Source organism: Chrysemys picta, chromosome 7 (assembly GCF_011386835.1).
Source record: "Chrysemys picta bellii isolate R12L10 chromosome 7, ASM1138683v2, whole genome shotgun sequence".
NCBI lineage: Eukaryota > Metazoa > Chordata > Testudines > Emydidae > Chrysemys > Chrysemys picta.
This window is the reverse complement of record NC_088797.1, coordinates 35008908-35022213: the sequence shown is the minus strand read 5'-3', so window position 1 is coordinate 35022213 and position 13306 is coordinate 35008908. Positions and strand designations below refer to the sequence as shown.

Sequence of the window (13306 nt, the reverse complement as noted above, 5' to 3'; positions counted from 1 at the left end):
ATATGACTAGAGTTATGCATTTATTACTGGTTTTGTATTACTACTGGTGTCTGATGGACAGAATAGCCAGGAACAGTTATGCACCACTATATATAGACTGATGAATATAACCTGCAAAGGAATTTTAGAAAATGTAGACCTACACTAGCCCTGACAGATATTCATAGCTGTCAAAAATGCAATCAGGCTCAGAGTGATGTTAAACAAGATGATTAATATTTCACCAGAAAAATGTAGCTTTTGTAAAAATTTTATTCCTACAGTGGTAGGTTGATGTCAAAGGGTAAGTAAAAATTCTAGAAAAGTGGTAAGCTATAAAGGAAGTATTCTACATAGCACATAGGTTTAATGAGGGAAGAAAAACAGGTTCCCTAGAATGCCAAAGAAAATTAATCTCTTCAGACAGTAGAAGAAAGCAATTTCTGAAAAGGCAGATACTCAATACTTACAACTCTTTAAAGCTCAGGCAAACAAAGTGCAAAAACCACTGACAAAATGAAGTTGTGTGTGGTTTTTTTTAAACCATTATTCAATAGAAACCACTAATACCGAACATTTCCTGGGCAAATTAGCAACAACATGTCACATTCTCTTATTCAATGCTAACTTAATCCCCTTTAAAGGTTTTTAGGATTCCAGACATAGTAACACGAACACATTCAGCAAGTCTCTTGAAACTAGTCACAATCGTAAATAATCCTAAAAATGAGTTAAGCCAGTTTTAGCAGCTAGTGAATCAATGAAAAAGCACATCAAGACATTTATTTGGTGAAGTACACTTTAATCCTCCCATTATCTTGTCAAACACCTTCATTTTCTGTCTGTTGCATTCATAATATACACAAAATCTACAAAAAATTAACATATTTTCTTCACATTTTGCTCAGCAGTTTGTCTCAAACACTAGACTCTCAAAACAGTGGAAACAGACCATCAAAAACTGTCCACCAAATGGGAGAATTAGAGAGGAACTGCCTAAAGCAACACAAGCTTTAACAAATAAATTGTGGAATCTGATCAAAACCAGCGGTTCTGAAAGTCAAACCACAAACTCAACATGTGTGTAAAAACCTCTTAAAGAGACAGACAGTTAAATATAAGACAAAGTGTTTCTCATTAGGCCGTGTTCTTACAGATTTGCATTGTCATTTTTGTTCTGTTTTCTAAGCCAGACAAAATGTACGACAAGAAACAGAAAGCAATTAGTAACCTTTGGAAAGCCATATCCCCTTTCTATAACCTTAGAAATTATTTTTTTAAAATACCATTTATAAAAGTAAACTTTCTGCTAGTTAAAAACAATGAAGACACCCACCTTGAAAAGGATAGGAAAATGGGAACAGAGAACCTCGCAGACAATTGTACCGGCCCCCAAACTGGATGGAGCAACTAAAATATGCAGCAATGTGCAGAACTAGTTGCTGCTTTGTCACTGAGCATATCCTGTTCACTGTTCGTTTCGCTTGTATTAAAGGAGAGGATTTGGGGAGGGTTAGAGAAAAGGATATTTTTGTGCAATTTACTGGAATAAATTAATGCCTTTTTGCAAGTGGTTTTGCATTTTTGTAACTTCCTCTGCTGTATTTTTTTTTCTTTCCCCCTTTAAAAGATACTTTACTAGTGCTTGGCAAGTTGTCACCCTTGAGAGCAGAGGGGGAATTAGCTTACTTCAATAATTGTTCACTGTGTAGTAAGCATCTGGTGATTTTCAGCTGCTTACATCTCAGCAACCGAAAGAGGTACTGCACTGAAAACTGTCAGCTCACACAGAATCTTGATCTGTAAAACATAGTAAAATTTAATAAAACTTGGTTCAGCCATTGCACACTCCATATGCAAAGGAAACGTTCACACTGACAAAAGGGTATCAATACAGTAGGTGTAACATCACAGCTCATTAAAACGATATAGATGGGGGAATTCTCACACCAAATAAGAGACTTTAAGTTCCAAAGTTGGCCCAACCTACTGTGGGCACAGTTGTGGCCCAGGGTCTGATCCAACTCCCACTGGATCAGTGGATCAAGACCAGTTTGACTAAGTAATGGTTTGTGGAGTGTCCAAGAAAAACTTTTCCACTTTAGCTGATTTGTGAGGAAGAAAAACCAAACCATAGAAAGATGGGAATTATTAATACATGGTAGGAAAACCAAACAGTACCGCATTGGCATTGTGCAGCATTGTAGTACGTGTGTATTTTCGGGAGATTTTCCTATTTTAAAAAAAAACACGTTTAGATATATTTAATAAAAAATGAGTGATTATGAAATGAAATATAATAATTTCATTAGGCAGGAGCTTTTTTCACTCAAGCTTATACCCACACTACCAAAACCCAATTGTTTATATAAGAGCCAAAAGTGAAACAACATGTTCCCATGAAGCTACAACACACAGTATAGTAATTCATGCAGAATTTAGTTTTTACTGCATTTTAGACTTTGATTTCAGAAGCCATAAAGGCTATGAATGCACTGGATACAGTGCCTGGTATAAGGGGAGGAAAAATGAGAGGGCTAACTCCTATTCTGTTATTGAACAGCTTTGTGACCCATTGAAGTCAATGGAATAGCACCAATGTAGCCAGAGTCTTTGAGGATTATTGTAATTTTCACAAACGTTTCTGTTTGATACATTGCAAACAAGCAGCCAGCCTCATTATCTGTCATACACCCAATGTAACAAAAATGGCTGAACCAAATTTTAATAATTCTTATGTTTTATAGCCTCTATTTGGCTGTCATATCCCACTGGAAACACAGTTGTAAGCAAGTCTTGTAACATGATCTCTCCCCCTCAGTAGGATATATTTAATAATTTTGAGAAACTTAAGTGTAAATATGAAAAGAAGACTAAACTACACTGTTAGGTGAAAATGGAATTAACAAAAGTTGTTCTCTAATCCAATGATGGGTTCTGATGTAGCATTTAGATATGAATGGCTTTGAGGGGAAGAGCAAGAAGAAAAGAAGTTACAGGTTAAAAGGTGTATATTTGTTACTAATTGTAAAGGAATTAGAGATGGGTCCAAACCAAACTCTGGGAAAGTGCAGACCAGGAATCAGATCCAAACTTTGTGACTCAGGTCCATCTTTTAAGACATGCCTTTTAAAAGGTTGTTACTCAACTCTGCAAAAACAGTCTTTAGCAGATGGTAAGCAGTAATTGCCTCCACCTAGGCAAAAGTAGCAATTAGCTAAGACTAGGTCTGTTCTCCAAGAGTTACCAGTCTTCTCTAATCTAGGCTCCCTTCCTCTTCCCCTTAACACCCCCTTCTTTCCTCCTCCTCCCCCCATTGAAAAAACAGACCTTGTGTACACACTGTCATGGCATTTTTACACCTGTGTAGCCCCGCTTTGAGCCTTGTCTACAGTAGTAGTCTCACCATTGCCAGCATCCCTGGAGCTGCATTGATGTTAAAATGGTAAAATGAGAGTCAGCAAATTTAGTTTGGGTCAGTCAAGTGACAAGGTTTCCCCCAAAACACTACAAAGATGTCTCCGAGTTTAAATGATACATGTATCCCAGCAAGAGTAATTTCCAAAGAGACATTCTGTATCACAGAGTTCATTTCCCATATCTCACACAGCTGTCTGAATGGCAGAGTAAGCAGTCGCATAATGAACTCCTGAAAGGTAAAAACTCCCTTAGCTCCACAAGTCTCCCTCCTTCAGGTTTATCTGCACCTCTACAGCCTTTCTTGGCACTCTATACTTCAATCCTGTCCCATCACAAAGCAAACCAGTTCTCTTTTAAACTCACTGATACTATTTGCTGCTACAGTTTCACTTGGCAACTTATTCCATATGTTCACTACTGAGTGTGAAGCATCTGTGTTGGAATTCTCTGCATTGCTCTTAATTTCTTAATGGATAGATAGTATCTTCTTCTTCTTCTTTGGAACCTCCCAGAGAAAGAGCTCATTCCACTTTACCAAGGCCCTTTCATAACTGCAAGCTGCACTTTAACAACTGTGTCAAGAAAAATGAAACACCCAGTGGAAGGAAGGAGAGGGTAACAGTGACAGCACCAATCACCTGCACCTTCTGAGCTCCAAGCTCCCTCCCAGCTCTCCCATAAGCCCTGTGTCATGTTCAATCATATTTACTCCAGTCGTGGATCCTGAGACAACATGGAATTGACGGGAGGGCTGGAAAGAGAACGGCTGCTGCAAACCGACAATGATCCAGGCGGTGGGTTTCCCAATGATCCAGCCTGACAGCTGACATTTCCAACCTAGGTGTGCCAACTCTGGGAAGATGTTTTGTGCTTACAAAATACTGTGGTTAGTGTCTGTCACACACAACTAATAAGCTTTGTGAATCGTGAAGAGGGTGAAACCTGTTTTGAATAACTTACAAAAATTGATTGCTTAATCTGTAAAATGGGGCTAATGATACTGCGCGCCTTTGTAAATCACATCTAGATCTGCTGTTCCTAAGTGCTACTAATAAATTGGTCCTCTAATAGAAGTGAAGCAAAGGGTACTCAGTACAGTCTGGAATACACACTGGGGTGGTCTCTTAAGACTGGAGGTTGCCTACCAAGGGTGGCCTCTGGACCAGGTTTCACTCTAATAATTACATCATCATCATCAAGTCTGCCTTGAATGACAATGTTCAGGGTTTTTTTCTGTGTAGCCAGGACGTTTAAGGTCCCTATATCCCTGTTAACTACAACTGTTAAGCATCCTTGAATCTTAACTACTTATTTTGATTTGCCTTCTTTCCCGGGGTCAGTAAATCCTGTTTACTGAACGAAGCCATCTGGGCTAATAGCTTCCTGGATTCTCCCATACTAAGAACTGGATTGTACACTCCTTTTAAGCAGGCATAAACTCCCACTGATTTCAGAAGACATTGCCTGAATAAGTTGTGCAGGACTGTTCTCTAACCACCTTAAGGCTTTTACAGGAAAGTACTCCACTTATCGTGCACTCCTTGGTTTTGATACAGTCTCCCAGAATTGTATATTTACATTTATTTACATTATTATTTGTGTTACCGTAGAACCTAGATGCCCCAGAGCTCCATTGTGCTAGGCACTGCACAAACACATATGAATAGACAGCCCTGGCCCTGAAGACCTTACGGTCTAAGCAGACAAGACAGACAAAGGACAGGAGAAAGGAATCATCATCATCCCCATTTTACAGATGGGAAATGGAGGCATGGAGAAATTAAATAACTTGACCAAAGTCACAATGGGAGTCTGTGACAGAGCCAGGCACTGAAACCAGGTCGCCTCAGTTCCACTCCAGTGCCTATAAAAAAGAACTATAAAGCCTTTTAAAGAATTATCTTTAAAAATTTGTGCAAGACTCCAAATCACTATCACAACACAGTAGTATGGTTAATAATTACAAATACACGGTCATTTTAAAATAAAACATTAGTAAAGCTGTTCTCCCTTTACATCCCTGACATTGAGTCCAAGTTTCTGTTTCTCTTCTGAAAACATCAGATGATGTCAGTACCACCTAAACAGAACATATTCCTACACGGTGCTAGGCATTCCCAGATATTTTTATTATTATTATTTGTACAGCACCCCAGGTCCTTTACCTAGGTTTTAGGCCCTAGACAGGATGGCCTTTTACAGACATAGCCTTTGCTGAAAGAAGGTTAGAAATGAAGGGCCAAATTTTGCTCTCTTTACTCAGTGGGACTGCAATTGTGAGTAAGACAAGTAAGGCTGGACCCAGATTAGATGTATGATCATACAGATGATGGGAGAGAAGAGAAAGGAAGAAGGGAAAATTGTTCTGACATGTAAATGGGAGGTATTTGTTTTGCTATTTTTAAAGGACATGAGGAAGTGGACTGTGCCAGGGTGGAGTGAAGAGATGGGCCCCCTCCTGAAGTCAATGAGCCGGAGACCCAGAGCCTGTATCTGCTCAAGCAGGCTCACTGGGGCTGAAATCTGATGAACAGGGCTGCTCTGCAGTGGAGCCAAAGCAGGGAGGCCCCACGCAGGTAAGACACACACAGTGTGTGTCAGAGAAGATCACCATGGTGAATTTCTGTGGTTTCCATTAGAGGGGAAATACAGCCTGGCCAGGACCATGGATTCACTGGGGAGCAGGCACAGCACTTTTCATCTGCTACTTCACCCCAAAATCGCTAGTAGTTGTGGCTCTCCTGTATTCTGAGAGTTGTTCCTTGGGCTGAGCTCACAGGGGACCAGATCCAGCAGGTATTAAGTATGTGAGCAGTCCCATTAATTTAAATGGGATTACTCACATGCTGAGATTAGGCATGCACTTAAATACTTTGCTGGATCAGGGGACAGATCAAATTTGCCTTGCATTCATTTGGGATATTTAACACGTATGTTTTAATTGAGATGGGCCTGAACTAAAGTCCCAGGTCCAAACAGCCCTTATGTCTGGGGTGTTTGTGATTTGGATCCAAATTTTGCAGCTCTAATTTGTAAAATATTTTCCTTTCCCGTTAATAGTTTCCAGTTTGGGGCTTAACACTACAGTGTAAAAAGCCTCCCAGCATTTCTCACTATTAGCCAGACCTCAAAGATTTTGGTATCACATTTGATATCCCACTTCCAGCACACATACAGCATTGTAGATGAGCAAGGCCCCAGACTGATCCACGAAGACCCATTTTATGCTTAATGTCCTCTAGAGAAATGACTTCTTACAGCCATTTGCTGCTTCCTGAATTTTTTCTTCTTCCAAACAACCAATAAGCAGGACTGTGTGGAACGTACCAAGCATTATAAAATGAATGCAAGTTGTTTGGTGCATAAATTAATGTTGTTCTCAAGCTGCATTAACTGAGCTGTCTTCTTTAGAATGAATCATCTACTTCAGGGGTCAGCAACTTTCAGAAGTGGTGTGCTGAGTCTTCATTTATTCACTCTAACTTAAGGTTTCACATGCCAGTAATACATTTTATCGTTTTCAGAAGGTCTCTTTCTATAAATCTATAATATAACTAAGCTATTGTTGTATGTAAAGTAAATAAGGTTTTTAAAATGTTTAAGAAGCTTCGTTTAAAATTAAATTAAAATGCAGAGCCCCCCAGACCAGTGGCCATGACCCGGGCAGTGTGAGTGCCACTGAAAATCAGCTCATGTGCTGCCTTCGGCATGCGTGCCATAGGTTGCCTACCCCCGATCTACTTTATTGTTATTTCTTCGGTGGATTCAGCATTTACGGCTGGGAATGCCTCTAATTTTATAATTATACCACCAGGACCTTTTCCACCTGCTCACCACCAGGGCATGGGACATAGAAGGAGCTAGTTTACTGGAGAAAATGTTATTACTAAATTGCAAAATCCTGTGTTAGTTGCACACATGAAACAGAGCATTATTTTGCTTTAATAGAGGGACCATCAGCCAGGTGTGCCTACCTGTTGGTGTTATACTCTAAACCCCCAACTTCCTTGCTCGCCTGCAAAAGATCTAGAATTCCTGCCGAACTTCCACTCTCTTTCTTCACTTTGGAGTTGCGGCCTGGCTTTGCCTCTGTGTCAATGTGAAGCGAATCTTCATCTGATGACTCATCAGTCTGTCAAAGCAAGGAAAAGGGTAAAAAAAATTGAAACAAGCTACATTAGTCAGCAAGCCGTCAAATAATTTTCGGCCCCCAAAAACTTGAGGACAGAACTGTTACTTTGCTTTCACTATAAAAGTTAGGGGCACAGTTTGAACGGGTCTCCTTATGGCTTTGTTGTTATATTATCTTTTCAGAGTCAGTTTAATGCTTCTGAGGAGTGCCAGACTTATGGAAGTCCCCTATTTATCTATCATCTAGGCAACAGCAGTGCAAGCTTCCCCACGCTACCTTTCCAATGTGCCTCACTCTTCTTCTGAAGGCATCCCTGCCCCCAAGCTAGAGAGTGTTCTTTCTTCAGGCCTATCCAGTGCTTTGTGTCACTGCTAAGACCACCAAGAAAGGATGCCGATTTCTACTGGTTTTGTATTATGAACATTTGTGCTCTAGCATCTGCACTGAGACAGTCATCTCATTTCACATCAGTCTGGCGGACACATCAAATGGGAATGAGAGCTGGGAGAATTTTTTTCAGTCAAACCGTGAATTTGCCAAAAAATGCAGTTTTGGGGCTCCTGAAACTATTCATGAATTCAAGTTGAATTCAGCCAATGGTTTTGGGCGAATAAAAAATTAGAATTTTTTTTTAAAGTCAAAATGGTTCATTTGGATATTTCATTTTGAAAAAATTCAGTTTTGGTTTGAAATTAAATAATTTTTTTCCAGTTCAAACACTGAACCAAAAAAAATCAATTATTCACTCAGCTCTAATGGTAACAATTTTGAGTCACTACTGGACTGTAACCATGAATGAATGTACAGGTGAGAAGTTCTGATTGCCCTTAAATTTCCTTGAGCCATCATGTCTCCCCAAACACAGCTAAAGAAGTCTACACTAGTCATGAAATCTGAATGCTTTGGATATATACAGTTTATGTCAACCGTCTACCTTGCTTCTTGCAAGTGATTCAAATCATATAATATGCATACAAATTGTCCCCTATTTAACTCTGAGCATGTGCTTAAATGTTATCCTGAATAGGAATGGACCAATGCATGTGCTTAAGAGCTTTCCTGAACTCTGACCATAAACAGTCCCATTGCAGCTAGTGAGAGTGCTCAAGCGCTTTAACATTAGGCATGTACCTAAGTGTCTTGCTGAATTGGGGGCATTATAGATGTGAGAGAGACGACAAGGAAAGAAAATTCTTCTTATGTACTCAGTAAATAAAGCCCTTAGTTATCATGTAATAGGTATCATGGGCATCCTGTAATATAAAACACCAACTATGCTAACACGCTGCTCACATTACTTTAAGATTAACTTGTGGAAAGTACTGTGTAGAAATGGATTAATGCTGACCAGTGCCCAAAGAAAATGAAGAAGTCGGGGAGCTCATTTACTGCCACAGGCCAGGAAAGAGTCCTGGAACAGAGCCCAGGTCCGTAGAACAGAGCCAGCAATGTAGTGCCAGTGTGAGCACTGCCGAGCGGGTCCCACTCACCCTCCAGAGAAGGACATGATTCCTCATGTTCTGTCTCCTTCTCTCGTTACCTGCTTACAAAGTTGTCCATCATTCCTGGTCATGTCTCTGTTTTGTATTACTTCCCTTTCCCCAGTGAAAGGAAAGGAAAGTGACAACATTTTGTTCCTGTAAAGCTATTTCCTATTCATTTCTTTGTCTTTTCTTCTCCCCAACCAGCCCTGTCCCTAACCTCCCTGAAAACTTTCCAGGCCCCTAATTTTCCCACAGTCTTCATTTCCCGCAGTGCAGGTACCATCAGTCTGGATAAGGAAGAATGGACAGGACTATCTTTGCAGTCCACTAACTCTGCTTCTTAATTGTCCAGAGGAATTGCTGTGAGTGACACATGCCATCTTCCTTCCCCACACAGACCGAGCATGCATCTGCCACAGCTGTGCCAGCCTATCATGAGACACCAGGGGCCCAACCCTGCCACCCTGGAAGACAATGGGAGTTCCTGGTGTCCTGTGGCAAGAGAATTGAGCCATACAACTCATTTGGGTGGAGAGTGTCTAACAATAAAATTCTGCAGACGGCTTGACAGGTCCTAGACTCCATTTACATTCACCACTGCAGTGGACAATATATGAGCAATCAAGTCACAGTAACAACTAATCCCGATCTGCTACAATATATTAATGCGATCCACCGCAGACATAGCAGGTCACTTCTAGTTAGCTAAATGAAAAGACATTACAGTTGGATACAAAGAAATCTACAAGTCTTTAGTACATTAAGGGTCTGATTTTCATTTACAGTAAGGCCCTTTTACACCACCCTGGCAGCATGAAGTGGCTTTAGAGTGGCTGCAAACATAATTCAATGACTATTTCATTGAGACTACTCAATACTCACATGTGTTTAGGTGGATCAAGGTCAGAGGACTCAGCACCCCATAGGATCAAGTCCTTAATGTATTTCTAAATGTGTGTAATGGCACACAGATACAACAGGGAAAAGTACGATAATAATAGAATACCTTATACAATTCTGATTCCACCTTTGGCTTCTTAACTGGTGTGTGTTGTAGCGTTTCTTTTTTATCTGATAAAACTGAAAAAAAAAACCAGTTAAAGTTGAGACAGACCTTTCACTAAACTCCAGAAACAACCTGTATAGCCTCAGAATACAATTTAAGTCCATTGTATTTATTTTAAATCTTGTGCTGCAAGTAATCTGTACATGTTCTTTATTTATTGTAAAACTTATAACAACTTTAACAAGTAGTTTTGAAGAATTGGTTACAATTTATTTGCACAGATATAGACAAAACAGGATGCAGTCTTACAAGGTAAATCTCTCTTCATAGTGTTTTTCTTTCTTCTAATTGGAAATTCATCAATTTTCAGTTCACCATCATCTGATACATACTCATATTCATCTCGCACAGGTTTTGTTTTATCTTCTTTAAAATTTTGCAGTGACCCAAACACACCAGGATTCAACTGGGTTTTGACTCCCTTGGAACTAGAGAGAAAAATATTATAAAATCCGAAATGAAAACATTTTCACACGGAAAACATATCAAGGAGATACACAGCCACATATCAAGGTAACATTTCTTATACATGTAGGAAATAAGAGCATGGTAGTTTTAAAGATAGATGACGAGTGGGCATTCACCCATGAAAGCTTATGCTCCAATACATCTGTTCATCTTACGGTGCCATAGGACTCTGTTGCTTTTTACAGATCCAGACTAACACGGCTACCCCTCTGATACTTAAAGATAGAGTGGCAGTTCACATTGGTTTGCATGTGTATTGTTTTGCACAGGTTTCACATGACCAAATCCTCAACTAGTGCAAATCGGAGTTGCTCCACTGACTTCAAATGAGCACTACGTTGAGCTTTGTTGGTTTGTCAATTAAGCTTTATTGATTTCTACCTGCTAAAGATCTAGACCATAATACAATCAATTTATATGCAATACACACATACTACATGAAATCCTTGCATTCCATTTTTAGTTGATTTATGTAGAATGTGCCCAGCCTAATCTCCGGGGAGACGTATATACAGGATAAAATAAAAACTCAAACTGACAAGAAGTCAACTCAGAAAAATATCCCTCCAGCCTGCAATTAAAGCTTAGTCCAGTTAAGGCACCATCCTCAAGCATCTGCCAGAGTGAACAGATAAACCTCTCAAATTGACATTATGGCCTAAAAATTTGGGTCAGATCAAATTCTAGAGATGAGAGTGCTCTGCCTGGATTGGGAATAGAGCAACTAACAAGCACTCCGATGGGGTCTCCATTTGCATGCGTGCCAGTTTCTCTGAGCCGTTGAGATGGAGGAGGTGGTCGTTAGGGCAGGAGCAGCACAAGCACTTCCTCATAATCGATAAATGTTGATGAAGCCAGTGGGAATTGCAGGTGGCCAGGACTGCTCAGGATTTGACTCATTGACCACAGTGGAATTTTTCCCTAATATTGATGCCAATAGAATAGTAGCACCTGGTTGAGTGTCCCAACCACACCAACCACTGACTCATTGTCATTTCAACCAATAGGCCTGCAATAAAATGAACTGTGGAGGAGGACGAGACAAAAGAGGAAAAGAAAGGGAGACGAGGAGGACAAAGCAAGAGGAGAGAAGATGAGAAGGGCACCCGATCAACTACAAATGGCACACAGGGATAGATCACAGTGCAGAATCAGGCAGAATGTGTCTCTCTAAAGAGCATATACAGTGTGTTCGGATATACACCCTGAAGGGCGGAATAGCTCCAGTTAAATGCTGCACTGACTACCAGTTCCAGTATTTTTTTAACATGTATATTATTTACTCAGTGATCCAGGTCTCATTTAATTAGGTAAATATTAGAACCATGCCAGAAAATAGAGGATTTTTTCTTTTACTACTGAGAAAAGTGGGATTCAAAAAAGCGTTAATGAAAAAATACTGGTGTTTTAGCCTAAGGCAAGTTTTTACAGCCAAGATATAAACTACCGGTAATAGAGATTTATAATTGACACATTCTAACTAGAGTACCAATGTAAAACGATACATATACAAATTAATCTGAACTGCTACTATCTCTGTAAAACCACTACTAGGGATCCGATTTCATGACTAAGAAATATTTTAAGCATATTGTAAATAGAATTTACTTACGGTACTTAAAAATAATAAAAACGTAAGCACAATTTTTACTTTTGAACATAAGGACAAGTTTGTCACCTCCCTGTCTACACCCCTCCCCCCCAATATAGTACATTTATCCTTTATAATTCAATGTGTATTGCCACATTTTTACTTACCCGAGCAGTTTCTTGTTAGAGAAAGAAAATGTAAATTTATTGTCCTTATTTCCTGATAAAGGTGTCTTTTCCAATTTGTGTTCCTCTTCCATTTTTAATAATGAATCTGGTTTACTGTTCTGCAAATCATGAAAACAGCAACAAAATTAGGTTAATATGTTACCAATATTTTTAGATTGCTAAGCAAATTCTGGTATTTATTACTAAATAATTAGGATACACAGAATGTGTATGTGTACGCTCACACACAGAAATGTAGATAGATAAATGGTTTAGTTTTCACCTCAGTTAGGCCCAATTCAGGAAAGCATCCCTGTTGAGGATAGCACTTAAGCACACATTTAACTTTAAACAGATGCTTAAATCCCTTTGAAGACAAAGCTTGCTAAGCATATGCCTAAAGATGAGCACGTGCTTAAGTGTTATCCTAAATGGGGATGGTCTTAAGCATGAGCTTAAGGGCATTCCTGAATCAGGTCTTTACCCAGGTGCTCTTCCCAATGAAGTCCATCAGAACTGTACCCACTCAACTAAGGGCAAAACTAAGCATTGGATCCATGATCTATTAATCAAAACAGTTCTTTGGGATTACCCACCAGCAGAAGCTGTCTTTGTGGCAGAATGCTATTGCCACAAAGTGTTTTCAAATACAGTTTAAAAGGAGGATAGACCTCCCTCCATTGTCAATATTTTGAACTTGTTACATAGAAGAAACTTGGAAACTGGGATCTGCCTGGATCCAGTGAGTCAAAAGCAACAGGGAACAATCCTTATTTTGGCTCCCTCAAGCAGCAAGTCTCTTTCCGAGACCGGCTCACGTAGAGAATGCACTGTCACGTCACACATCTAGCAACTTAGCAGTTACAGGCACCCTTTTTTAAAAGGATGGGATACGATAATACTTCCTTTTCCCTCTGGAAGGGAAGCTTCAGAATTTGCCCCTTAATCTACAGTAGAAGCAATAATTATTACATTATGTATTTTATATTTTTGGATTTA

General features: G+C 39.6%; 1 protein-coding gene and 1 long non-coding RNA gene across 6 annotated transcripts in view; one reads left to right on the top strand and one right to left on the bottom strand.

The window, feature by feature from the left end:
* The window catches only part of PHF2 (PHD finger protein 2), a 159621-nt gene that overhangs the window by 18065 nt on the left and 128250 nt on the right, over positions 1–13306 (bottom strand). For all 5 annotated transcript variants that reach the window (XM_065551174.1, XM_065551172.1, XM_005307158.5 and 2 more), the window contains 4 exons: positions 12308–12426; positions 10331–10509; positions 10022–10095; positions 7374–7531 (listed from right to left, as the gene is read on the bottom strand). In XM_065551174.1, coding sequence (XP_065407246.1) covers positions 7374–7531; positions 10022–10095; positions 10331–10509; positions 12308–12426 — 530 coding nt within the window. The remainder of the gene's footprint in view (positions 1–7373; positions 7532–10021; positions 10096–10330; positions 10510–12307; positions 12427–13306) is intronic.
* LOC135972603 (uncharacterized) lies at positions 10477–12381 on the top strand. The gene is made up of 2 exons (XR_010589092.1): positions 10477–10594; positions 11557–12381. It is a non-coding gene; the product is annotated as an uncharacterized LOC135972603 (long non-coding RNA).